General features: G+C 41.7%; 1 protein-coding gene across 1 annotated transcript in view; it reads right to left on the reverse strand.

The window, feature by feature from the left end:
• Window positions 1-9,282: 9,282 nt before the first annotated feature.
• Window positions 9,283-26,840, reverse strand: part of HSPB8 (heat shock protein family B (small) member 8) — an 84,361-nt gene continuing 66,803 nt past the window's right edge. Inside the window, exon 3 of the mRNA XM_040416016.1 lies at window positions 9,283-10,292. Within this exon, the coding sequence (XP_040271950.1) occupies window positions 10,133-10,292 (160 nt within the window). The 3' untranslated portion in view covers window positions 9,283-10,132. The remainder of the gene's footprint in view (window positions 10,293-26,840) is intronic.

Here is a 26,840-nt window from a genome sequence, read left to right on the forward strand (position 1 = left end):
CATATAAGAATGTACGCAGTTGTGCTGAATGACCCTGAATGAGACAAGAACATTTGTTCTAGTTCTAGGATATTCCCAGAATCTGTCTTGAGACAGATAAGTGAACCTAACTCACAGCGGGGGGATGTGAAGTGCGTGGGTGAGATATTATAACAATTCTGTACATGTAAGAGAAGACAAGATGGAGTCACATTTCCCTTTTACAGAATCTTGAACACGCACTGGTTTCTACTTCGGTCAGATGCCAAATTAGCCTCGCACGTGGATGAAAAACCCAGGATTGTGGCACGGAGGGCACGAAACCTCAAAGATACCCTAGTACGTAGCCACTTCCAACGCCCAGGGGTCTCCACGGCCAGGGGGGGTGTGTTGAAGGGTACATATCCCTGTGGGGACTGCAATATTTGTCAATTTATGCTCAATTCGGACACCCTCTCCTATGGAGAAAACTGCAGGGTTGACCTAAAACGTTATGTTAATTGCCGTTCCAGGAATGTGGTCTACGCTCTGCTTTGCCCCTGCAACAAGATCTATGTGGGCCAGACCATGCAGGAGCTCAGGAAGAGAGTACAACAGCACACATCGAATATTCGGTTAGCAGCACGGGACAGGAGCAAGGGGAGAAACCCCTGACATCAGTGGCAACCCATTTCCTGGACTGTCACGATGGTAGGTATGATGATCTACGGTTGGCAGGACTGGATATCGTTCGGGGCAACATTAGGGGTGCACACATCTCTAAGAGGTTGCTCTGCTCTGAATCAAGGTGGATTTATAACCTTGGTTCACAGTTTCCAGGGGGCTTAAATGAAGAACTCACTTTCACAGGTTTTTATACATAGTCTTGCTCAATCAGAGCAAGATCTATGTATTAATCACCCATTTTATATTTCTTTTAATTTCATCATTTTTTATCCCCTTTCTTCCCCCTTTTTTTCCCCTTTCACTCCCTTTCTTCACTTCCTTGTTTTCCTCATTATTTTCACTTTATTCACTTTTTTAGGTTTTAGAGGACCTACTTACACTTGAACATGGGACCTACTGACATCATGGATTTCACCCTCCTCTTTATGGCACACAATGGACACTTGGCACTTTAAAGCACCCCTGTTTGCTGCATTTGCACAGTCGCTGAGCCACCCCTCCCATTGGGAGATCCTCTCTTTGCTCCTAATTTATTGTTTCTATATTTTTTGTATATATTATGAAATGGTATGTAATGGTGTCTATATGAAATTATGCTGTCAGTGAAACAATATGCTACGTGCTGTCCCTGTATATTTTGTATTTAGTATTTTTTTTTTTTTTTTATTTATTCTTTCTATCTATTATTAATTTATATTTATATAATATGTACATGTATGTGTATTTATTCTTTTCCTATTTTTTTGCGCCTGCGTGGTTGGTCCTCTACTCCCCGGTGCATGGTCCCCCGTCTGGTGGGCTGTCGAGGCTTTGAGCTTGGGGATGGGTGTTTATGGATATATTTAATTATTTATTGATATAATTGTTTACATTTACTTCTCCAATTTTGTACAATAACCCCTTTACTCAGGCTCTGGGGCCTTAAAGCGGGTTGTGCAAGATATACTCAGTGTATGAAATACGTGTGTTTAGGCATGTATAAATAAATTGTCTGACCTATGGGCTTATTATGGATCACGGTATGTTGTATTTATCACAATTTATGCCTTGTTTAATTTATTTTGTTTATTTCATTTAGATTTCTGAATTTTTATTCATAATTATACTGTATTTTATGTATTTATTAAATGAATTATTTTATTTATTATATTTATTATACCTATATACACATTAATGAATTATTGTCCGCGTTATTTTGATCACGGTCGTTAATGCCTTGTTTATTGTATATTTTTTTGAATATCTGTCCATATTGGTTCACTATGTAATTATTTTATTTATTATATTTATATATACACTAATGAATTATTGTCGGTGTCATTTTGATCACGGCTGTCAATACTTTGTTTATTGTATTTTTGTAATATTATTTTGAATATTGGTTTATCATGGCTCACTATATCATTGCTCATAACTTATGAAGGTACTGTCCTGAAATAAACATGCGCTGTTGAGACATCAAATGGGATGACTATATGTATTGTCATCCAACCTGTTTGCTATATTCAACCTGCGTTCCATTTGGCCCCCTGTCCTCTGCGTTCCACAGGACGGAGCTGCGCGCTCTGTCGCCCGGATGTGACGCTGGAGCCGGGTGCGTTTCCGGTTAATGGAACGCATTGTGGCTTTGGCTTCCGTCTGGGCGCCATGTTGCGCAGGCGCATACGGCTTCACCGGCAAATGTCGCAGCGCCTAGACCATGCACCGGGGAGCATTCAGGTGGCGCCCCTTGATGTGTCCACCTGGTCCTCCTTTCCTCAAATTGCCCAGACATGTTTGACCACAGCTTTCTCTATTTATATTTGATTATTGTAAATATAAGAACTTGGAGACACCACTTCAGATTCATATGGACCTCTGATGAAGCTAGTTGGATACTAGCGATACGCGTGAGGATTTTCCTGCATGTCTCACTGAAGGGCTGCTCACTTTCTCCTTGTTTTACCACTGTGCTATTTGATAAGTATACCATTTTGGTTCTATGGATCATTCTCTTTTACTCTAGCACTGTATAATTCATGGTCTCCTTGGATGATGCTTGTTTTATGCTTGTCAATTTCTCCCTTCAGTGGGATATTGCCTCATATGTTCATGGTTTTAATCTGTGTGTCTTTAATAAATCATTATTGTTTTTTGGAGGTACGGCTGAGTTTGGTATTTCTTTTCTTAGTTTAGCACATCCTTTTATGGTATGTAATACGTCACATATAAGAATGTACGCAGTTGTGCCGAATGACCCTGAATGAGACAAGAACATTTGTTCTAGTTCTAGGATATTCCCAGAATCTGTCTTGAGACAGATAAGTGAACCTAACTCACAGCGGGGGGATGTGAAGTGCGTGGGTGAGATATTATAACAATTCTGTACATGTAAGAGAAGACAAGATGGAGTCACATTTCCCTTCAACCCCCATAGTTTTTTAAACTATACAACCCTTGCTACACTTTTTCAACTCGTAGCTGCAAGAAATGGACATATGTCATTCCATGTGGACGTCCGTATGGAATAGTGCATTGTGAAAGTGAATTGAACCATTAGGTGTCTGTGTGCAGTCTGTTTTCCACATGGAGAAATAATACTGTTGTGTGAATCAGGACCACCATTAACTGAGTTACATTGAATAGAATAGAACACAAACCTTTTTGAAAAATGTCTGTAGACAACAGTAGGTTCAGTTTCTGCTGTAGCTAAAGCCTACATGTTATGACCCTCAGGCATTCACCTTAAAATTCGGCACTCGAAAAAACTGTAGTAAAGGAGATAGAAAACCATAAAACTTGATATATTACCTCTGCATGAACACGCAGAATAATTGCCATTTTCCCATAAAGAGTAAAATAATTGGGAAAGAAGTCATTATCACTCCTTGATAAGATTTCAATGAGCACACACAACTATTTGAATCTAAAGACAAACAAAAAGCATCTTTTATTTCTGTGTTGCAAAAATGTGGTGTGCTGCCATGCACAAAATGTGTGTCTATTTACACCAGATTTTGAGAAACTGTCTAAAATTTGTAAGCTTATTCATGAAGCACGGCAGTGGCGCTTTGCATGGCTTATGGTGATAACCGTATTGAGGTCGATAACAGTAACCTAAGGGAATTATGGGACTCTGGATCAGTGCTTGATGAATAGATTAATTAGTAGCATATGATCCAGGAAGCCTCTGTTGCCTTGTCACTTTAGAGGTAATTCATATACAGTAAAATGTATTCACTCATTTTTGGACCTACTTTGAATTTTCAAACTTTTTTCCTCTAATAAATTGAGTATTTTATTGGTGCTAAAAGCAAATTCTTCCTATTTTTATTACCTGCTTACTTTTGATAAACTAAATTCTAAACAACATCTGCTTGCTGATCCCATGGAAGATCTATTCTGGATATTTATTTTGCATTCGGACACATATTCAGTTAAGATTTTTTTTTTCTTGTATCTTTGTACTTACGTTGCACATTTGCTAGGACGGTATAAACTAGGGGCCAGATTTATCAAACTGGTGTAAAGGAAAACTGGCTTAGTTGCTGATAGCAACCAATCAGATTACACCTTTCATTTTCCAAAGGAGTTCTGAAAAAGGGAAAGGTGGAACCTGATTGGTTGCTATGGGCAACTAAGCCTGTTTTCCTTTATAACAGGTTTGCTAAATCTACCCTTAGGATATCAGTGACTGTGTCGATTTCAAATAAAGACTCACCTTTGTTTAAAATGGTTGTCCATAGAGATGAGCGAACCACTCAAGATTCAGTTCGGTTCAAGTTCACCGAATTTAAAAAAAAAGTTCAGTTCAGACCTGATTCTATTCGGACCGAACCAAAGTTGCTTCAGTTGTCCTGAAAATTAACATACAGCGTGTTTAAAAACACACTGTACTGGCACATGTGCCGGATGTGTTACGCTGGCATGAGATTATGGGATAAAAAAAAAGGGGCTTGGGGTACTAAGCTTCCAAAAATTATGCATTGACAGGGTCAGTATGCCTGTCCATACGACACGCACAGGTGTTGATTGTCAGAAGAAAAAGTGGCTTATTGTGAATGAGCCTAAAAAAATTCTCCTTTTTTATTTGGGAGCAGTGCAGTGTGGATGTGGAAAGGGTACGGATATATGGCATGCGGCCGCAATAGTAGCGGCAGAAGAAGCAGCACAGCATGGAACATACAAGGCAGTAGATTGGCTGTGTATGTGTAGTAGTGGTAATAGTGGTGGTACTGGTAGTGGGGGCAGATGCTTTGCGATAATAGTAGTGGCTGTAGGGGATTAGCAGTGAGGAGCAGCAGCAGCTGAGGCAGCGTCAGCTGCAGCAGCCATACAGTACATGTTGGCAGATAGGCAGCAGCATGATGTCGTGGCAGCAGCCGTACACAACATGAGGTTTGGCAGGCTGCAGCAGGGGCATGATGGCGGTGGTGGCATGATGGAAGCAGGCAGGCCACAACTGGGGCAAGATGGGACACTGTCAGCAAGGCCAGATTGATGAGCCTCAGCCAGAGGAGTGTGAAAATCCTCCCGAATCCAGGCTTGGTACATTTTGAAAAAAGTTGTTTTGGACACTGACGGAGGATGACTTTGTCCCTTTGGGTGTCACCACTACCCCTGCGGCACAGAAAACCCTCTGATGACACTAGAGGCTGGGCTGGGAAAGAAAGAAGAAAGTGAGCCTGCTGTGCCAGTTTGGGCTACTGTTCCATTCTGCCTGCCCATAAATTAATGGTGTAAGGGAACAGGGTATGTCCCAGAGACTGACCAGATTTTAGGTAGGCCTGAATCTGGGTGTTGAGGCGGGAGCTGTCAGCTTGTTGAATAAGCCTCAGCCTAGTGTGGCACCTTGAAAAACTGCTGTTGCAGCTTCTGCTGGTTGTGGTGGCGGGAGTGGGTTGACACTGCGGGGGGGGCAGAGAGGAGACTCCCTTTCAGACATGCTGGAGGCAGGCATTTGCTCGTCATAAGCCGGGAAAGCTGCATACACAGTGTTTCCTAGTAATAACGTAATTTGGCCTCCCTTTCTGCAGGAGGAAAACATTCCCCCATTTTTCTTTAATAGCAAGGGTCTAAAAGTATGGCTATCCAGTAATCATCTGACTGCTTGATGCGCCCGAGGAGACATGCCCGAGGAGCCAGTTCGTTCCTGCTCCATCCCCCATTGAGATGATTGGGTGTCCTAGCCATTGTCATCATCGTCCTGTTGCTCCTCCACCTCCAACTCCTCCTCCTTTTGCAGTGGCAGCTCCTCATCCTCCTCCTCTATAGCAGATTCACTTTGTGGGTCTCCAACACCTACAGGACAGACAGCAAGATGCGTTAGCTGTTCTTCCGCTGCCATCCCCCTGCTTCATCGTCTGTTCTAAGATGAATATGAGAGGGATGACATTGTTCATGTTGCAGTGGCCCCTGCTCACAAAACTTTGTGGCCTCTTCGAAGGGCTTCAGCACCCTACAGGCATCTTGGATGAGTTGTCACTGCCTGACCTTGAAGCAGCACATCCCCACTGCTGCTAAGGCTGTCTGATGCATAACTAAATCGTTCATGGCTTTCCGCTGCTTATACAGATGCTCGAGCATGTGCAATGTTGAATTCCAGCGAGTTGGCAAATTAAGCAGATTAAGCGGTGTAGCCGTTCTGTTACTGCAAGTCAAGGAGAGCATTCCTCGCCACTTAAGAATGGCTGAAATGATTGGACAGTTTCCTGAAAATTGCCAGCACCTTGCGCAAGCCAGTGTACTTATATTAAAGAGGTTGTCTCACTTAAAGGGTTTCTGTCACCACAATTATCCCTATTAAACAGGCTGACATTATACATGTGCAAATGTCAGCTGAATCTAACAGTGTTATTCTTTTTCTTAGGTATTCCCCCGTTTTTGTGCAATTTTATGTTTTATTATATGCAAATTAGCCTCTAGGAACAGGGGGGCATTGCTCCTGCTCCTAGAGGCTCCATTCTCCCACCTCATGTCGCACCCTGCCATCCTTGATTGACAGGGCCAAGAGGCGTTCACCTCCTCCTGTCGGCCCTGTGTCCTGGGGAAATCTGACGCGTGCACCATCCCATTCAGTATACGGCGCAGGCGCAGTGAGGGAAGGACACTTGCCGGCTGCCGGCTTCCTCACTGCGCCTGCGCCAAATATGTCACAGTGCTCCCGGAAGAGAAGACAGTCGGCATCGCAGAGAAGAAGGAGGAGAGTGCTGTGACGTCACCGGATCCTCCTGTGTGGTAAGTATTTTCCTAATTGGCCAGCTGTTTATTCCCACTGTTACCACCAATGATCAAAGGGGGCATTAAATGAAAGAATATTTTATATAAAAAAGTTATACAAATTATTATATTTATGAACACTATATCACCAACGTATCAAAGTAATTTGGCCACCAGATAATATATACATATATTTAAATATATATAGATATATAGGTTAATCATGTCCCCCCTTAGACGTCTCTTCTCAAGACAAAATAAATTTAATTATTTTAATCTTTCTTCATAACTTAGACCCTCCATGCCCCTTCATGCCCCTTATCAGTTTAGTCGCTCTCCTTTTTACAGCCCCAGGGCATCCTTTCTATGGACTGGTGCCCAGAACTGAATTGCATGTTCCAGATGAGGCCACACCAACGCTTTGTAAAGTGGTAGTATTACATCCCTGCCCCGCGAGTCCATGCCTCGTTTAATGCATGACAATTTCCTGGTAGCCTTAGAAGCAGCTGATTGATATTGTATGAACCTCATGCATTAACATGGATGTTGAGGGGCGTCTCAGGGTCCATAAGTCGGGCTAGATATATGGCTTATTGTTATAATTGTTTTCTGTAAATGATAATCCAGTATTGTCATTAGTGAGATAACAAATTTTTCTCTATACATGATGCCTATTAGGACACTGTACTAGGTGTGCCCTGAGGAGCCCAAATTATTATTGTGGGCGAAAAGCGTGGTGTCTTCAACTGTAATGGCTTAGGTACCCATAGTACAAAATCTATACTGGCAAACAGTGTACTTGGCATCCACTGGATGATAGTTACATTTTCTATAGCACATCTGAACATTGTAGAAATTATTAGAACGACATTGTGTACTCAGCATTTATTAATTTAAATATCTAGAATAACAACTGTGTGTACTGAGCATGTATTATTTTATGTATCTAGAATAGGCCACATCATATAAACATTGGGCATACCATCAAGGTGTTGCCTGTGTCACCGGTCTTCAGGGCAATCCTAGGGCGTACAGGAGGTTCCTGAATACGGGATTGCGCCTATCTGGGCGGCCATTCCGTTCTTTAGGCAGGGATTATCAGAGCATAGGGTAAGCATTAAGGAAAGGTCCCAAATCGATTGCTATAACCCTACCTGAAGAACAGTCCCCTCCAGAACCTTGGAGGACTCAGGGCCACCGTGTCCCAACCGTATCTATTATTATTTGTTTTGCTTATTTGTTTATTTGTTTTTGTGGGGTTGTTTTAAAAAATAGAATAAAGGCTACATTTTAGAATTGGTGGTACTCTGTGAACATGACATTGTATGCTGTTATTTGATCTACCATCTACACGGACACCCAAATCCTTGCTATAAGTCACTCTACCAGTGTTACATCCCCTAGGACATATGAAGCACAGAGATTATTACTACCAAGATGAGTAACTTTACATTTATCCACATTGAACCTCATTTGCGAAGTTGATGCCCAATCACTCAGAGTGTTCAAATCAGCTTGTATTTTATGGACATCTTCCATAGACTGCACAGCACTACATAGCTTAGTGTCATCTGCAAAAATAGAAATGGTGCTATTAATCCCGTCCTCGATGTCATTAATAAATAAATTAATGTATCGTTATTATCCATATTGCTTCCTTTGCTGGCTTATTAATTTTTCCATCACATTATAAACTGCTTGTTTCCATGGTTATGACCACCCTGAAATCCATCAGTGGTGGTCATGCTTGTACACCATAGGAAAAAGCATCTACCTCTCTGGTGGCAGGGATCGTGGGAGTACAAGTAGGCTAGTGCTTTTCCTATAGTGTGCAAGGACAGCCACCGATGCAGGATTGCAGGGTGGTCATAACCATGGAAATGAGCAGTGCATAATGTGATGGTAAAACATTATTTTTTAAATTTGCCATGTGTTGTCATATTCTGACACCCATAACTTTTTATTTTTCCATTTGAACTGGATGGGGGTTTGTTTTTTGCAGGTGAGCTGTACGTTTAATTTGTATCATGTTGGGGTACATATGTCTTTTTGATCATTTTTTGTTCCAAATATTTGGGAGCTGAGGTGACCAAAAATGTGATTTCTGGCCTTTTCTTTATTTTCTTCAGCCATTCACCATGCAGGTTAGACAACATAATATTTTAATACGTTGGACGTTTATGAATGGAGCGATAATAAATATGTATACGTTTTACATGATTTACATGATAACTTATAAATTTCAAAAACCTTTTTCTTTTTTTTTCTCCTAGGGGACTTCAACCTGCGATGACTTAGACAATAAACTGGAATACTTCTGAATTGCAGTGTATTTTTCCTTTACTAGACGCCTTGGTGTCCCAGACCCCATCTGTTTTAATCATGAGTATTGCGTGCTCATATGAATACAAATAAGTAAAAAAATGCATACACACCAAACTTGTTTAGAAACATTTAATACGCATGATTTTTGCAAGACAATCAAATGAAAAACACCATCTATATTTTCCAATATACATACAAACCTAGAGTTACATCACACCCCAAGCCAATTGTATTTTTTCTCCCACAGTGCACAATGGAAAAAGCTCAGCTTTTGTGATCTCTAGTAAGGAATACAAACTGACACAAATCTAAGAACATGTAAGACCTTAAGAATATGAATCAGAATTGCATGTTGGTCTACTGTTTTCATGAATTAGGAGTCTAGAGCATCTTGTAATGACATATTATGTAGTGTAATCATTAGTGACTTGTGACTCATGTAAACTGGATATATAGGTATTGCTTCAAATAGAATGAGATATCTAGAACTCTATACTGTATGTGATGTCCAACACTGGCAGCTACTGTTCTATAAAATGTGTTTTACTTTCATGGAACAATTAAGGTCAAGAAACATATCCGATGCTGACTGCATCATACAGATAGAATCTAATAAATTACATATGGTAAAATTACAAATTACATATGGTAAAAAGAATGGTATATTTGCATTTTTATTTGTAGGTCATCCTTGTCAGGCAACTCTTGACTAAACAGCAATGAAAATGTTACACGTCATGATCTAAAATAAGTATTGAACATGTACCCGCTCAGCTGTCACTGCATCCAAGAGATGGCAAAGACCCGGTTCCGGAAATATTATATGTCTAGAGTAGGTTCTAATAAGGCTTAATTATACAGAAATCACAACATACTGGATACAACGTACTCTTCTGGGTCACTAATGCAGCTTTGTGTGGAATTCAAGTGAGATTCTCCAGAGGAGGCTTTCTTTTGGCTTAGATTATGAGGCATTAACTTCCTGGGGGTCAAGAGGAAGCTCATAGGTGTAAGTATCATCTCCTTGCTGATTGTAGGAAGGGACCAGTGGTGCTTCAATTATAAGTAGACCCTCCGGAGAAAGAGAGGCAAACACTGTCAATGGATCCACTTCTGTGGGCAATCTAAAAAGAAACAGGATATTTACTGTTAGTAACGCCATAGTGAACAATTCATACAATACATGCTCCCCAAGATTATTTCCTTGGTGCAAATAGCAAAGCTAAACACAATAACATTATACTGAAAATAAATTAATATAAATGAATTCCATGATATCTAAAGAAAAAAGTTTTGACACAGAACTTACGTAGTTACATAGTACAATTGAAAAAAGACATCCATCAAGTTCAACTAAGGGATGGGGGGGGATGCTATTTTTTGTAAAGAGGAGTGTGGACCCGACTTCTACACATTTAAATAAGCATTAATGTTATTTAATTTTAATAATTCATCTAAGCCTTTTTAACATTGTCCACTGTTCATGCTGTGACCACCTCCTGAGTTGAGTATTACACATATTCACAGTTCTTACACTAAAGAAGCCTTGTCACCTTCTAGAGACTGAACCTTTTCTTCTCCAGATGGAGCCATAGCCTCCTTGTCTGTTGAGGGGATTTTACATGGAACAGCTTTTCACCAAATTTTTGTACAGGTCATTTATATATTTGTATGAGTTCATAATGTTCCCAATTAGATGCCTCTTCTCAAGACTAAATAAATGTAATTGATTAAAAATGTTTCTTTATAACTAAGACCCTCTATGCCCCTTTTCAGTTTAGTCGCTCTCCTCTGTACTTTTTCCAGCTGCAGAGCGTCCTTTCTGTGGACTGGTGCACAGAACTGAACTGCATATTCCAAATGAGGCAGCACCAAAGCTTTATAAATATTATATCCATGTCCCGCAATTCCATATCTTGTTTAATACATGACAATTTCCTGGTAGCCCTAGAAGCAGCTAATTGACATTGTATGCTGTTATTTAATCTATGATCTACAAGTAGACCCAAATCCTTCTCTACAAGTAACTATGCCATTGTTACCCCCCCCCCCACCAAGTACATATGATGCACGTAAATTATTTGTACCCAGATGCATAACTTTACATTTATCCACCTTAAATCACATTTGCAAAGTGTATGCCCAAACATTCAGTGTCCAAATCAGCTTGTAGTTTATGGACATCTACCATAGACTGCACAGTACTACATAGCATAGTGTTCTCTGCAAAATTAGAAACAGTGCTATTAATCTGATCCTCAATATAATTCATAAATAAATTAAATAATAAAGGGCCCAGCACTAAACCTTGGGGTACTCCACTTATAACCTGGGACCATTCAGAATAGGAGCCATTGACCACCACTCTCTGGACACAGTCCTCCAGACAGTTTTCACTCCAATTACAAACTATACCTTCCAAGCCTATAGACCTTATTTTACCTATTAAATGTCTGTCATGGACAGTATCAAATGCCTATGCAAAATCCAAGAACATTACATCCTTAGCTGCCCCTCTGTCCAGGCTTCGACTCACCTCCTCATAGAAACAAATCTGGTTAGGGCTGTATTACACCAACAGATCATCTGATAGATTTTCTGATGGCCAATTACACACACAGATCTTTTGCTATACACACAACTATTGGTCTAATTGAACAGAAATTGGTCAGATTAACTATTGGTGTAAATGCACCTTTAGAGCCCCTTTTTTAATATGGGCACCACATTTGTCTTGTTCCAGTCACTTGGTAATCCGTCTGGACTCAGAGCTTTGTTCAAATTTACCTTATTTAGCTTAGCTTGCACCATATCTACAGTTAACCAATTTAGTATATTACTGGACAGTGCCGTTTCTAGGGGCGGGCGGGACGGGCGGCCACCCGGGGAGCTGTCAGAAGGGGGGCGCCAGCAGGGCGCCCTCTTGTCGTTTCTCTGCCGTGCGCCCTGCCTCCCTCCCTCTGACATCTCGCCTGACCTGCGCCCGAGTGCCGGCCCGAGTCCTCTCACTCTTTAGACAGTGCGGGTGGCACTTACTGACGTCACGCGCCTGCTCCTCCCACTAGGCGGCGCAGGCGTGTGACGTACAGTGAGTGAGTGAGCGCCGCACTGCCTGCCTGTTACCGCCCGCCCTGAGCCCCTGAGCAGTGCTGATGCCTGCTGTGAGGTGAGTGATGGTCTGGGGGGGGGCATTAATTACAATGGGGGGGGGCATTAACTACAATGGGGGGACATTAATTACAATGGGGGGGCATTAATTACAATGGGGGGGCCACTGTGGGAGACATGAAAATGGGGGCCACTGTCACTGTGGGGGACATTAAGTTTAATAAGGATCACTATGGACATTATTTAGAATGAAGGCTGCTGTGGGTGACATTATAACTATAATGTCTGATAGGCCTAGTCCTGAGCTGAGTTATATTGCCCTGCCCATGCCCTGTATAATAATGTACCCATCCCTGATACCCCTTAGTTATATTACTCCGCTGGGGTAATATAACTAAGGGGTATCAGAGTACATTATTATACAGGGCAGGGTAATATAACTCAGGACTAGGCCTATCAGACATTATACAGTTATAATGACACCCACAGCAGCCTCCATTCTAAATAATGTCCATAGTGATCCTTATTAAAAATAATGTCCCCCCACAGGCAGGCAGTGCGGGCGGCGGCGCTCACTCACTGTACGTCACACGCCACGTGACGTACAGTAGTGAGGTGAGCACCGCCGCCCGCACTGCCTGCCTGTTACCGCCCGCCCGGAGCAGTGCTGAGAAAGAAGCCTGCTGTGAGTGAGAGCCTGAGACTGTGGGACAGTGGGTCACTGGGTGCGTCACTGTGACCGTCCGTGCAATGTGGTGACACATTTTTTACAATGGGGAGACACTTATTTCATCGAGCAGTTTTGAGGGGGGGGGGGGAGTTTTTTTGACACTCGCCCTGAGAGAAATTTTACCTAGAAACTGCACTGTTACTGGATGTATTAATAGCACTGGCACCACTGATATCAGCTCCTTTCTTTTCTTTTGTATATAACAGAGCTAAAAAAAAAACATTTCGTAGCTCTGCCTTTTCCTGATCCTCGGTGACCATCTCTCCTTTACCATTATTTAGTGGACCTACCTGCTCTGACCTTGTTTTTTTTTAGCATTTATATATTTAAAGAATTTTTGGGGATTTTTTACTATCTTTGGCCACCTGCTGTTCATTTTATATTTATAGATTTTATTACCGTATATACTCGAGTATAAGCCGACCCGAATATAAGCCGAGGCCCCTAATTTTACCCCCAAAAAATGGGAAAAATTATTGACTCGAGTATAAGACTAGGGTGGGAAATGCAGCTATAATGCAGAGTGTATGTGTATATAATGCACACACTCTACATTATATACACACATCTGCAAGAGGGTGACTCAGATTGATGGGAGTCTGACTCTGACTCCCTGTATTTAATGCAGAGTGTCTGCATTATATACACACACACTCTGCATTAAATACAGGGAGCCATCCACAGATCTCCCCCCTAAACAGTGCCATCCACAGATCTCCCCCTAAACAGTGCCATCCACAGATCCCCCCTAAACAGTGCCATCCACAGATCCCCCCTAAACAGTGCCATCCACAGATCCCCCCTAAACAGTGCCATCCACAGATCCCCCCTCCCCTAAACAGTGCCATGATGGGACTGTTTAGGGGAGGGGGGATCTGTGGATGGCACTGTTTAGGGGGGATCTGTGGATGGCACTGTTTAGGGGGGGATCTGTGGATGGCACTGTTTAGGGGGGAGATCTGTGGATGGCACTGTTTAGGGGAGGGGGGATCTGTGGATGGCCCTGTAGGGGGATCTGTGGATGGCACTGCCATCCACAGATCCCCCTACAGTGCCATCCACAGATCCCCCTCCCCGACGCTCACAGCAGTATATTTATAAACTAATCAGTAACTACTTTAACTTTAATCATTGCTCATTGCTGAGCTCTTTACTTGGATTATTTTGATATCTTACTTTGTCTTAGCTCCGGTAATAGCAGGCAGTGCGGGGGGCGGAGCTCACTCACTGACGTCATGCGCCTGCTCCTTCCACTAGGCGGCGCAGGCGCGTGACGTCAGTGAGTGAGCGCCGCCCCCCGCACTGCCTGCTATTACCGGAGCTAAGACATAGTAAGATATCCAAATAAATAATCCAGGGCTTTACTCATTATCTCCTGGGGGGCCCCGTGGGCCCCCCTGACTTAGGGGCCCGGTCGCAATTGCGACCGCTGCGACCCCTATAGCTACGCCACTGTTGGTCTGTATTATAACAATGTAAGTTGCCATAATACAGACCTAGACTCGAGTATAAGACGAGGGGGCTTTTTGAGCACAAAAATATGTGCCAAAAAACTCGTCTTATACTCGAGTATATACGGTAAGCTCTTTGTAAATTTCAAAGGCTACAGCTGACCCCTTAAAGTTGTACTTTTAAATGCCCTTTTTTTTTTACATTTATTGCCCTTTTTACAGTAGCATTTATACTTGTTACTTACAGAAATAAATTTTGCTGTGTCATTACCCAACTTAGATTTAAAGCCCTGCCATTTATCCTCTGTACTATTTTGAGACTATAGATATTCCCAGTCTATGCCCTGAAATGCTGTCCTCAATCCGAGGAAATTGCCTTTTTTAAAATTAAGTGTTTTTGTCCTCCCAGCCAGAGTTTGTTTTTTATAGTTCAAGGGGAATATAATGATATTGTGATCACTATTACCAAGGGTTTCACGAACAGTAACATTTCAATGAGCTCTATGTGGTTACTATTCTTTTGTACAGAGGATATTCTACAAACTGGCCCATAAAGCGGTCCTGCAGCAAGTTGAGGAATTTGCACCCCGTTGCAGTTGAAGCAGAACTACTTGAATTTAATTTTTTGTTTTCAAATGTTCGGGATGTTCGGAGAAATAAAAAGTTGCTTGGTTGGTGCCCATTTTGAATACTGTACAGATTCCAGACCCTTTCATGCAGTCTTGGCACCTTTGCTTCTGAGTTTGTTCCAACACAGCAGTTTTTTTCCTCCATACATTTTATTAAGCTCTTTGTAAATTTCAAAGGCTACTGATGACCTCTGTATGAAGGGGTAGTTGTCTAGTTTACTTTATTAGCTAAGCCAGTCCCTTTCCCCTCTACCTTTGCAGCCATATAATGCCTCTTTCACATGTCATTGAATCACATACAGCACACATACCCACTGTCTTTATAGTGTGTTTTTACACATCAGTGATTTTCCATAGACCATGAGTCCATAGTGACACCATGCAAGCATGCACTATTTTGACCATGAAAACCATGGACACAAAACGGATGACATCCATTTTTGGTCTGTGGGCTGTTTGGTCTGTTTTCACTGACTTTTGGTAAGAGATGCTCCGGAAATTCATTTTCAGCTGTGCAGTGTCTGTGGAATATAGATAATTCTCTGAGAGCAAAAAACAAACACATGGACCAAACACAGATTCTTCATGGACATCTTTATGGATGAACCACTGACAATCTTGTCACAGATGTCATCATGGACACAGACATGTTAATGAGGCCTAAGGCTGGCTTAGCTATTGAAATAAGGCAGACAACTAGCACTTTCATACACATCACTGACACAGAGAGTGGGAAGAAACTCTCTGCTGTGCCAGAACAGATGAGGAAGTGGAGGTGCCCAGAAAACAAGACTGGAATCAGGACATTAGGCAGTACTCAGAATAAAAGTATGTTAGTAACTTTGATCAGTTTTCTTTAAGCAAATAAGAAAATAACTTTTTATTTCCCAGAACACGCCCTTTATTACATTATAAGAAATAATTTTTTAATAAAATAAATATGACCTTTTCAGGCAAGTGTCACTATGCACCCATACAGAGCACATTATAAACTCTGGGGGAAAGTTGTTATGCTGTAAATATATATATATATATATATATATATTTTTTTTTTTTATTATTATTTTTTTTAAATTATTATTTATTTATTTATTTATTTTGCCCATAATTTGCAACTTTTTCAGCTTCTTGACACGTTTCGGATTTACTATAACTTGTGCCAGAAACCAGCATAAGTTATAGCTCAAGTCTTCACCAGCTCCTGGCACACGGATGGCCATAGACTAATTTATTAAGAGTCATTTGCCACTTCATAAATTAGGTGCATGTTAGTCCAGCGCAGGGGAATCAAGACTGCCATATGGGAACACTAGTCTTAATAAATGCCCCCCCCCCCCCTTATTATATAAATGGTTGTGTCACTATATTAATACAGGAAAGCCCTCTAACTGCTCAAATAGAAGTGCATACAGTTTTATCTCCACTGCTGATAATACTTATTTTCACTCAGAGGTACAATTTCCAGTTAAACACTTAAATCATGATCCTATCTCTATAGCAGAAAATTCAGTAAAACATGTCATCTTCGCCTGTTCTTTGTCTGCTGCCTGCAAGTTTTATACAAGTGTAATTGATTGATGAGTCCATATTATAACATTTTATGGCATATGCTTGGCATAGACTGTCACTGATAGTAAAGAGACAGATTATGGAGAGCTTATTACAGATGGACAGTGAAACGCAGCTTGCTTTTTACATGATAACGTACAGAATATGGAATGGCACAAATAATCTCTAATCTTCTACTTCCATGGACAAATAATACGATTAACTATTGATATCTATATAAACTAGATATTTGCTCATATGGTAGATATCAGGCCTCAGGTAGCACTTTATAAAACGTAGTTATGCCGTGAGGTCCATATGTAGAACATTGACCTGGCCAGAGACAATTGTCTTCAATGGACTCCACATCTATGAGACGTAAACCAGAATAGGGCATTCCTCTGAGTGGCAAAATTGAGGTTAAGATTGCCTTGTATGGGTTCATGTTCTGTCTATGTGAAGTTTGTCGCACATGCGGAAAGCACGTGGATTGAAAAAGCGCCCATCTAAATCAGGCCTTAAGGAGCAACAAATTATAACATTTCTTAAAGGAACACTGATATGCTGTGATTAGTGATGAGCGTAGAATTCCAAAATTCGATTCGGCTGCTTCGTCGAATTTTACAAAAATATTCGCTTTGTGACGAATTACTTCATCACGAAGCACATTTCTTTGTAAGTAGTGGGTGTAATGACACGGAGCAGCAATTGCGCTGCCCCCGTCATTGTACCCCTCAGATGCCATGTTCATAGCTGATCGCGGCATCTGCCATTGATATTATAGTGTAACATAAAAAATTTAAAATAAATCATTTTTACCTCATCCATTTGATCACGAAGAGCTGGTCACCGCCATCTTGCTTGAAGATATAGCACAAAATCTCACACAGCGAAATGGTGGCGGCCAGCTCTTTGCATTCAAACAGATGAGGTAAGTATGATTTTTTTTAAATTTTTACCGCCATTCAGGGCAAATCGATTCGCTACCACAAAGTATGAGAAAACTCGGCGAAATGAATTTTCCTTGAAATTCGGATCAAATTCCACATGGTCTGGATCAATTCGCTCAACACTAACTGTGATTTACTGTATATAGAGCTGGGCCTAAGGGGAGGTGCATGACACAGGGAGGGAATCCCTACGTTATGTAACTCCTACTCACAAATTCTGAGCAATCCCTGAAAACTGTACTCGGTTATCTCTGATAGTCCCACAGAGAAAGAATGGAACGGCAGAGCACTTGCTTGATCACAACTCCATTAATTCAGGACAGGACACCTTGGATCCACTCAAGTGGATAGGGATACGTTTATATATCATGGTACAAACCCTTTAACTATTTGACTTCCCTAGACCCCTAGGTTTTCTTAGAGTAACCCATGGCTCCACTAGACTATCAAGGAAACTGCAATTAGCTTCCTTACTACCCAAGACCACCAGAGATACTAGGATTAATCCCATGAGTGCACTAGACCATGAGATATACTGATATTAACTCCCTTTACTGTCCTGGACCACCAGGAATATTGAAATTAATTATTTCACTGCTCTAGATCAACAAAGATATTGAAACTAACACCTTTAGTATCATAGACCATAAAACTTTATTCTTTTAGACCTGGCTGATGTTTAATACCATTTGCCTGGCTGCTATGTGGGTCTATATGTCTGACTGTTTTGCAGCCAATGTTTAGGATGCCATAATCCCTTATGGTAATATATATTTGATATGGCCCAGCTTAGAGTAAACAGCACCTAGGTCGAAAACTGCCCCACTAACCAGTTACAAGAGGCAGCACTGTGTGCCAAATACAGGATTTGAGATCACTTTACCCACTTGCAACGTCACCAGCATCATTTCATGAGTCAGAAGACAGGATGACAGGCTAATGGAGGGAGACAGGAGAGTCATCTGCCTAATACCATCTGTGGTATGTCACTGCATACTTCTAACATATAAAAGCTGACTTATTGTGTCTTGCAGCTCCAGTTTCCTTGTATATCTAAGGCCTCTTGCACACGACCGTATGTGTTTTGCGCTCCGCAAAAAAACCCGAAACAGAATAAAAATAAGTTCGTGTGCAAGAGGCCTTAGGCTGGGTTCAGACCTGAGCGTATTCAATATGCGCTGTTTACAGGCGTTTTTATCGGGCGTATTTTGGGGCGTTTTTGTATTTTGCTATTGACTACAATGACTTACGCGCGCCGATACGCCCCAAAGAAGCTCCTGTACTTCTTCGTTCGTACGCGCTGTAAAACGCTCAGGTGAGAACCATGCCCATAGGGAAACATTGTTTTTTGCCTGTTGAGCGTTTTAGAGCGCGTAGGAACGCGCTGTAAAACGCTCAGGTGTGAACCCAGCCTTAGGCTAAGTTCGCACTTCAGTGTTTTGGTCAGTGATTTCCATCAGTGATTGCGATCCAAAACCAGGAGTGGAGCCTCCATAGAGATCAGGTATAAGGGAAAGATCTGCACCTGCTCTATGTTTAGAGCAGCACCTGGTTTGGCTCAAAATCACTGATGGAAAAACTGATCAAATATCTGAAGTGTGAACTCAGCCTTAGGGCTCATGCACACAAACGTATTTTCTTTCCTTGTCCGTTCAGTCTTTTTTGCTGACCGTATGCGGAACCATTCATTTTAATAGGTACGCAAAAAAAAAAACAGAAGTTACTCCGTGTGCATTCCATTTCCGTATGTCCGCATGTCTGTTCCGCAAAAAAATAGAACATGTCCTATTATTTGCCGCATAATGAACAAGGATTGGACCATTCTATTAGGGACCAGCTGTTCCGTTCCGCAAAATACGAAATGCACACAGACGTCATCCGTATTTTTGGCGGATCTGTGTTTTGTGGACGGCAAAATACATATGGTCGTGTGCATGAGTCCCAAGGGAGAGTTCACATGACCGTTATTTTTATATTCTTCTGATCCATTAGAACAGAAAAAAAAATCCTGTAAAAAAAACGCATCCTGTTTCACATTAGGCATCCATTTGAGCCAATTCGGTCTGAGATATGTTTTTTAGACGAAAAAAAGTACTGTATGCAGGACTTTTTTACTGTTTAAAAAAAACGGATCTCAGATGGCAATGGCTCAAATGGATGCCAAATGGACATAACTGATACACAGGATAAATTTTCCACAAGATCATGTGTGTTTTTTGTCCCTTTCTTCTGACAGATCAGAAAATGGAAAAATAACGGTGATGTGAACTCTCCCTTAGTGCTCATGCACACGACCGTGTAGCGGCAAGGCCTGTGCTGCAGACCGCAAATTTGAATGGGGTCCGCAATCCGCATCCGATGGTCCACACCACAAAAAAGTGTTTGCACTACTTTTTTGCGGTGTGGAGGCACGGACAGAAAACTCATGGAAGCACTCCGTAGTGCTTCTGTGGGGTTCCGTGCCTCCGTTCCGCACCAACCTTCCGGATTGCGGACCCATTCAAGTAAATGGGTCCGCATCCGTGATGCGGTGCCAGAATGTCCAGGGCCCATATTTTGGGAACCTGCGGTTTGTGGGCCACAATATGGGTCTGGCCAGCACACAAGCCCTTAGCTGCATATGGAAATCCTAGTATTGTTTATTGTAGTGCTAATGCTGTACAAAAATGTTACCTCGCCACTCACACACAAACCCCCTTTATCTGGATTCCTAGCTAATGGCAGCTGTAGATATTGCTCTGTACCAGTCATACCAGGAATGTCATTGCATTGCAATTGGCAGAAGGATAAGAGCCATTTTACTAGGCAAGATTATACAATTTGAAAGATATGCTCTAGTACGACATGAGTGCTACTTGCCCAATATAATTTTGCTGGGTGTTTTCCTCTATTTAGTAGACGCTTGTCATTACATATTTAACTTATAATGAGACCTGCGCCTAGTCATAAATTACATGCCTCCTCCGGCAGTGCAGGGCCCATTAAGACTAGCGCAGCACATTCCAATCTTGATAAATCAGGGCCTTAATATATTAAAGAACAGAAAACCCCACTTAGGGTCCATTCACACGTCCATATTCCTGTCTCCGCATATGTTCCTTAATTTTACGGAATGGGTGCGGACCCATTCATTTCAATTGGGCTGCAAAAGATTCCGCGGCCCCACAAAAAAGATAAAGCATGTCCTATTCTTGTCCTCAGTCGCGGACAAGAATAGGCATTTCTCTCAAAGGGCCGGTCATGTACCAGTATCCGTGTTTTGCAGATCCGCAATTTGCAGACCGCAAAACACTTATGGACGTCTGAATGGACCCAAACTTTGGGAAGTGCAGCATTTAATTTTTATTGCATGGGTTGAGTATTTTCATACATATAAATATTTATTAGCTTTATTTACAATAACCTGAATTTAATTTCTATTTCTATCTTTTTAATGATGGATGTGAATCTGACACAGTAGCCAATGCCTCTCCCAACATTGCTGCGTTTATGGTCTGAATAGTTTTTTTCCCTTCCCATATGTTAGGAGTGGCAGCAGTCCCTAATTAAAACTTTATGAACTTTGTCATAGAACCTTATAGCGTATGTCTAATGCTTACAAAGCACATTAATAAAGAATAGACTTCCATGCCCAGAATAATTAACATTGAGATACTGTATGTGCATTATGCATGGAATCCTGTTTCAGTAACTGCAGACTTGGGGGTCATTTTAAGTGAAATAGTAAGACCCCTTTCACACGGGCGAGATGCAATGCGTGAGGTGAACGCATTGCACCCGCACTGAATCCGGACCCATTCATTTCTATGGGACTGTGCACATCACTTGTGCGTTGCGTGTAAATCGCAGCATGCTCCTCTTTGTGTGTTTTTTTTACGTAACGCAGGCCCAATAGAAATGAATAGGGTTGCGTGAAAATCGCAAGCATCCGCAAGCACATGGTTATAAGGGAAAAAAATTGCATAAAAAACTGAATGTGGTACCCAGACCCGAACTTCTTCACAGAAGTTCAGGTTTGGGTTCAAGGTTGTGTAGATTGTATTATTTTCCCTTATAACATGGTTATAAGGGAAAATAATAGCATTCTGAATACAGAATGCATAGTACAATAGGGCTGGAGGGGTTAAAAAATAAATAAAAATAATTTAACTCACCTTAATCCACTTGTTCGCGCAGCCGGCATCTCTTCTGTCTTCTTTTGTGAGGAATAGGACCATTGATGACGTCACTACATTCATCACATGGTCCGTCACATGATCCATCACCATGGTAATGGATCATGTGACGGACCATGTGATAATCGTAGTGACATCATAAAAAGATCCTATTCCTCACACAACAAGACAGAAGAGATGCCGGCTGCACGAACAAGTGGATTAACGTGAGTTAAATTTTATTTTATTTTTTTTAACCCCTCCAGCCCTATTGTACTATGCATTCTGTATTCAGAATGCTATTATTTTCCCTTATAACCATGTTATAAGCGAAAATAATACAATCTACACAACCTTGAACCCAAACCTGAACTTCTGTGAAGAAGTTCGGGTCTGGGTACCACATTCAGTTTTTTATCACGCATGTACAAAACGCATTGCACCCGCGCGATAAAAACTGAACAACGGAACGCAATCGCAGTCAAAACTGACTGCAATTGCATACCTACTAGCGCGGGTTTGCCGCAATGCACCGGGATGCATCCGGACACGCTCGTCTGCAAGGGGCCTAAGGCCTCTTTCACACAGGCGTCATGTTTTTTGCCCAGATAAGATGCGGGTGCGTTGCGGGAAAATGCGTGATTTTTTTGCGCGAGTGCAAAACATTGTAATGCGTTTTGCACGCGCATGAGAAAAATCAGCATGTTTGGTACCCAAACCCGAACTTCTTCACAGAAGTTCGGGTTTGGGTTAGGTGTTCTGTAGATTGTATTATTTTCCCTTATAACATGGTTATAAGGGAAAATAATAGCATTCTTAATACAGAATGCTTAGTACAATAGGGCTGGAGGGGTTAAAAAAAATAAAAATAAAATTTAACTCACCTTAATCCACTTGATCACGCAGCCCGGTTTCTCTTCTGTCTTCTTCTTTGCTGTGCACAGGAATTGGACCTTTGATGACGTCACTGTGCTCATCACATGGTCCAATCACATGGTTCATCCCCATGGTGAGGGACCATGTGATTGGATCATGTGATGTGACGTCATCACAGGTCCTTAGCCAGCAGCTCAACATTACAGAAGAAGACAGAGATCCGCAACTACGTGATCAAGTGGACTCGGTGAGTTAATTAATATTTTTTTAACCCCTCCATCACTATTTTACTATGCATTCTGTATTCAGAATGCTATTATTTTCCCTTATAACCATGTTATAAGGGAAAATAATACAGATCGGGTCCCCATCCCGATCGTCACCTAGCAACCATGCGTGAAAATTGCACCGCATCCGCACTTGCCTGCGGATGCTTGCGATTTTCACGCGGCCCCATTCACTTCTATGGGGCCTGCGTTGCGTGAAAAACGCAGAATATAGAGCATGCTGCGATTTTCACGCAACGCACAAGTGATGAGTGAAAATCACCGCTCGTGTGCACAGCCCCATAGAAATGAATGGGTCAGGATTCAGTGCGGGTGCAATGCGTTCAACCCACGCATTGCACCTGTGCGGAATACTCGCCCCGTGTGAAAGGGGCCTAAGTAATATAGAGCAGAGCTCAAGCTTAAATGGGTTCTGCAACCAGTTATCAGCCTTAGTGGAATTGGCCCATTCACTGCTCACATTTCATTTACTAAAGAGTCAGGATGCTGTTAAAAAATCTCTTTCATTTACAGGCCCACTATTCTCTCAGTTTGGCTGCAGTGTTTCCATGACCTCTACTTTATCTCACATATCTCAGGTTCTGATAATTGCCAGATACATATTGAATACTGTATCTGCAGATAATGTGAAAAGAAAGGTTTCTAAACTGCGCTGCTCTTTTCATAATCTGATCTTATATAAGCTTATTTTCGGTTTGGTGGTCCTTTAGAACATTTATACTTGTGTTTGCTCCATTCTCAACCTCATTTTTTATATTGATGGCCTATCCCAATAATAGGCCTTCAATATGTGATCAGCAGGGGTCCAACACCCTGCACTCCTGCTGATCAGCTGTGCTAGAACTACATAGCTCCGTTCATTGTGTAGTGGACGGAACTGGTAACTGATCCACTATACAACAGATGGAGCTGTGTAATTCCAGCGCCTACTTCTGGCACCAGAACTACCCCCAAACAGCTGAATGGCAGGGTACCCCCAATAATCAGATATTAATTGATTGTTCCTGACTGTATCATCTATTTCATTTTTCCATTTCATGTTAATATGAACAAGACATATAACCTGTCCAACGTCCCCCTGAACCAGTTCAAGACTGGTCCATTTACTCCCCTTTTGATGGGGCTCCTTTCTCAGTTTTTTTCAGTGCATGAGTTTTTGAGAGCCATAAGTTTTTATTCAATATAAATATATATATATATATATATATATATATATATATATATAAAAAAAGGGAAAGTAGCGGCGGCACTGGAAACAAGCAATATGGGTGCTATGTCCAGGGATATTGCTGCTTACCCCAGATGTACAGGAACGAAGAAAGGACAGCACTCCAAGTAAAAATATACTGGTCTTTAATCACCCATGCAGATGGCAACGTTTCAGCTCCAAACAAGAGCCTTTTTCAAGCAATGAACACAGTGTATGCTGGGGTATATATAGTCCAACCCCCATTACATCATGATACAATCAATCAACAATAAAATATACAATTTAAGTGCAAAAGTGCATATACAATCTCCATATGTAAATACAATTGTGTAATACCCATAAGTAAAAGATGATATAATAATACATCAAAAATATAATATATGGTGTACATATTATGACCTACAACGAGGTAATTGGTGATAAGAGACAGGTGTACACAATAGTGTAAGTAATAAAAATGATGATGCCGCAAAGAAAGAAAGAAAGTGTTGACATACCCAGCGCCGTCCACCGCATCAAACATGTCGCATATCAATCGAACCGGCGTTCGGAAACAGATAGTGCGCAGACGCCAACCGCGTCCAGTCACGGCATGACGTCACCAACAATAGTTGCGGAGACACGCGCACGGACATGCGCACTACTGCCAAGAAGCTCGGTCGGCCATATTGTAAAAGGTCATTGTGTCCCACCACTGTGTATGCGCATGTCCATGCACATAAGGACAGGACAGCGCAACACGGGAATACAAGCCGTGCTATACAACAAGTATATAAAGAGGGGGCAAGGAAGGGCACTGTATCTCAAAGGACACAGGTCCCACCATCCATGGGCGAACAGTGGAGACCGCAACACGAGTGTCACGATCCTCACCCAGATCACCCACAGATCCCCCCAAAACAAACATGTTTCAATATACCGCAGTGTGGACTGACACAAAATGTAAATCGAGGCGATGAAAAACTAGCCGAACCAAAATAACAAGTCACAATGAGAGCACTCATATAGACAAGTGAGGACATGTGGATACAGTGTATGTGCACCGGGTACGTCACACATCTTGATTCCGCAGCATCATTCAAATCTGTGTATATAAAAAATCTGTGAATATAAAAAAGAAAGAAAAGAATTAGAAACATGGCTTAGTAGTGTTCAAAATACACTATGTAGCACAAGAGAAAAGGCGCATATCACATATATAACAAAAGAGGTCAAGCAACTTATTTAAACATAAATCCCCGGATTGTAATCCACATTAAGCCCATTTGGTCTCAAACTGTTGAGAGTGTAAATCCAGAGAAGCTCTCTCTTTTTAAGAATCCGTACCCTGTTCCCCCCACGTCTGGGCATGGGTACATGATCAATTGCCCAACATTTCAGATCTTTTTCAGAATGTTTAAATTCTGTGAAATGTTTGGCAACAGGGAGGTCCTTTCTCTTTTTACGTATGGACAAACGGTGATTGTTGAGCCGCGTCTTAAGATCGGTTGAAGTTTCACCCACATATAATAACTTACATGGACAAATCAAAACATAAACCACGTAACAGGAATTACATGTAAGGTGAAAACGAATAGGGTGTAGAACTCCAGTGGTAGGATGAATAAAAACACTGCCTTTACCCATATATTTGCAGTCGGTGCAGCACAGGCAGGGAAAGCTACCCTTGCCTAATGTGGTTAGTGCAGTCTGTACCGACCTAGATCTAGGGCCAATATCTGCTCTAACCAGTTGATCCCGTAGGCTTCTAGACCTACAATATGAGAATAGGGGGGGAGATCTGAATTCCTGAATCTCACTATGACAGCCTCCCAAAATACCCCAATGCCGTTTGATGATACAGTTAATCTCTGCACTTTGTTCCGTGAATTTGGAAATAAAAGGAATCCGAGTCAAGGATCCTTCAGATGACTTCCTTTTTAGAAGATTACTTCTATCCAAATCACGGACCTTATTGATGTGAGAATCCAATAATTTGGTAGGGTACCCCCTTTTTTTGAATTTGTTAGCCATGTTGTTTAAAGAGGAGTCTAGATTCTTAGGCTCAGAAACAATTCGTTTGACCCTGAGAAATTGTGAAAAGGGTAAGTACTTGAGTGTGTTGCGTGGATGACCACTGTTATAACAGAGGAGGGTATTTTTATCAGTAGGTTTGGTGTAGAGCTGGGTGTGTATCCCGCTCTCACCAAATGTAACAGTGGTATCAAGAAACTGCAATTCAGTATCAGAATGAACCAACGTAAATTGCAGATCCCTGTCAACACCGTTTAAAAACCGATGAAACTCAAGTAACTGGGTGACACTACCAGTCCATATGAGGAAGATGTCGTCGATGTATCTCCACCACCGCAGCAATTGGCTGCGGTGGTGTGACACATAGACGACATCTTCCTCAAAGCATCTCATAAAGTTATTGGCGTAGGTAGGTGCCACGTTAGACCCCATTGCTACGCCTCTTTTTTGTTGGAAAAAGGTATCCTGGAACAGGAAATAGTTATGCCTCAAAACTATCTGCAATAAATCAATGATGAGCTGCCTAGCAGCCATTGTATAAGGTGAAGAGTCAAGCATACGGGAAATGGCGTCAATACCTAAATCATGATTGATAGAGGTATATAGTGAAGTGACGTCAAAGGACGCTAAATGGACCTCATGGACACCGGCAAAATCAATCTCATTCAACTTGCACAAGAAGTCGGTCGTATCTTGTACATACGACTCAGCCCCTA

This window comes from Bufo bufo, chromosome 2 (assembly GCF_905171765.1).
Source record: "Bufo bufo chromosome 2, aBufBuf1.1, whole genome shotgun sequence".
NCBI classification, from domain to species: Eukaryota; Metazoa; Chordata; class Amphibia; order Anura; family Bufonidae; genus Bufo; species Bufo bufo.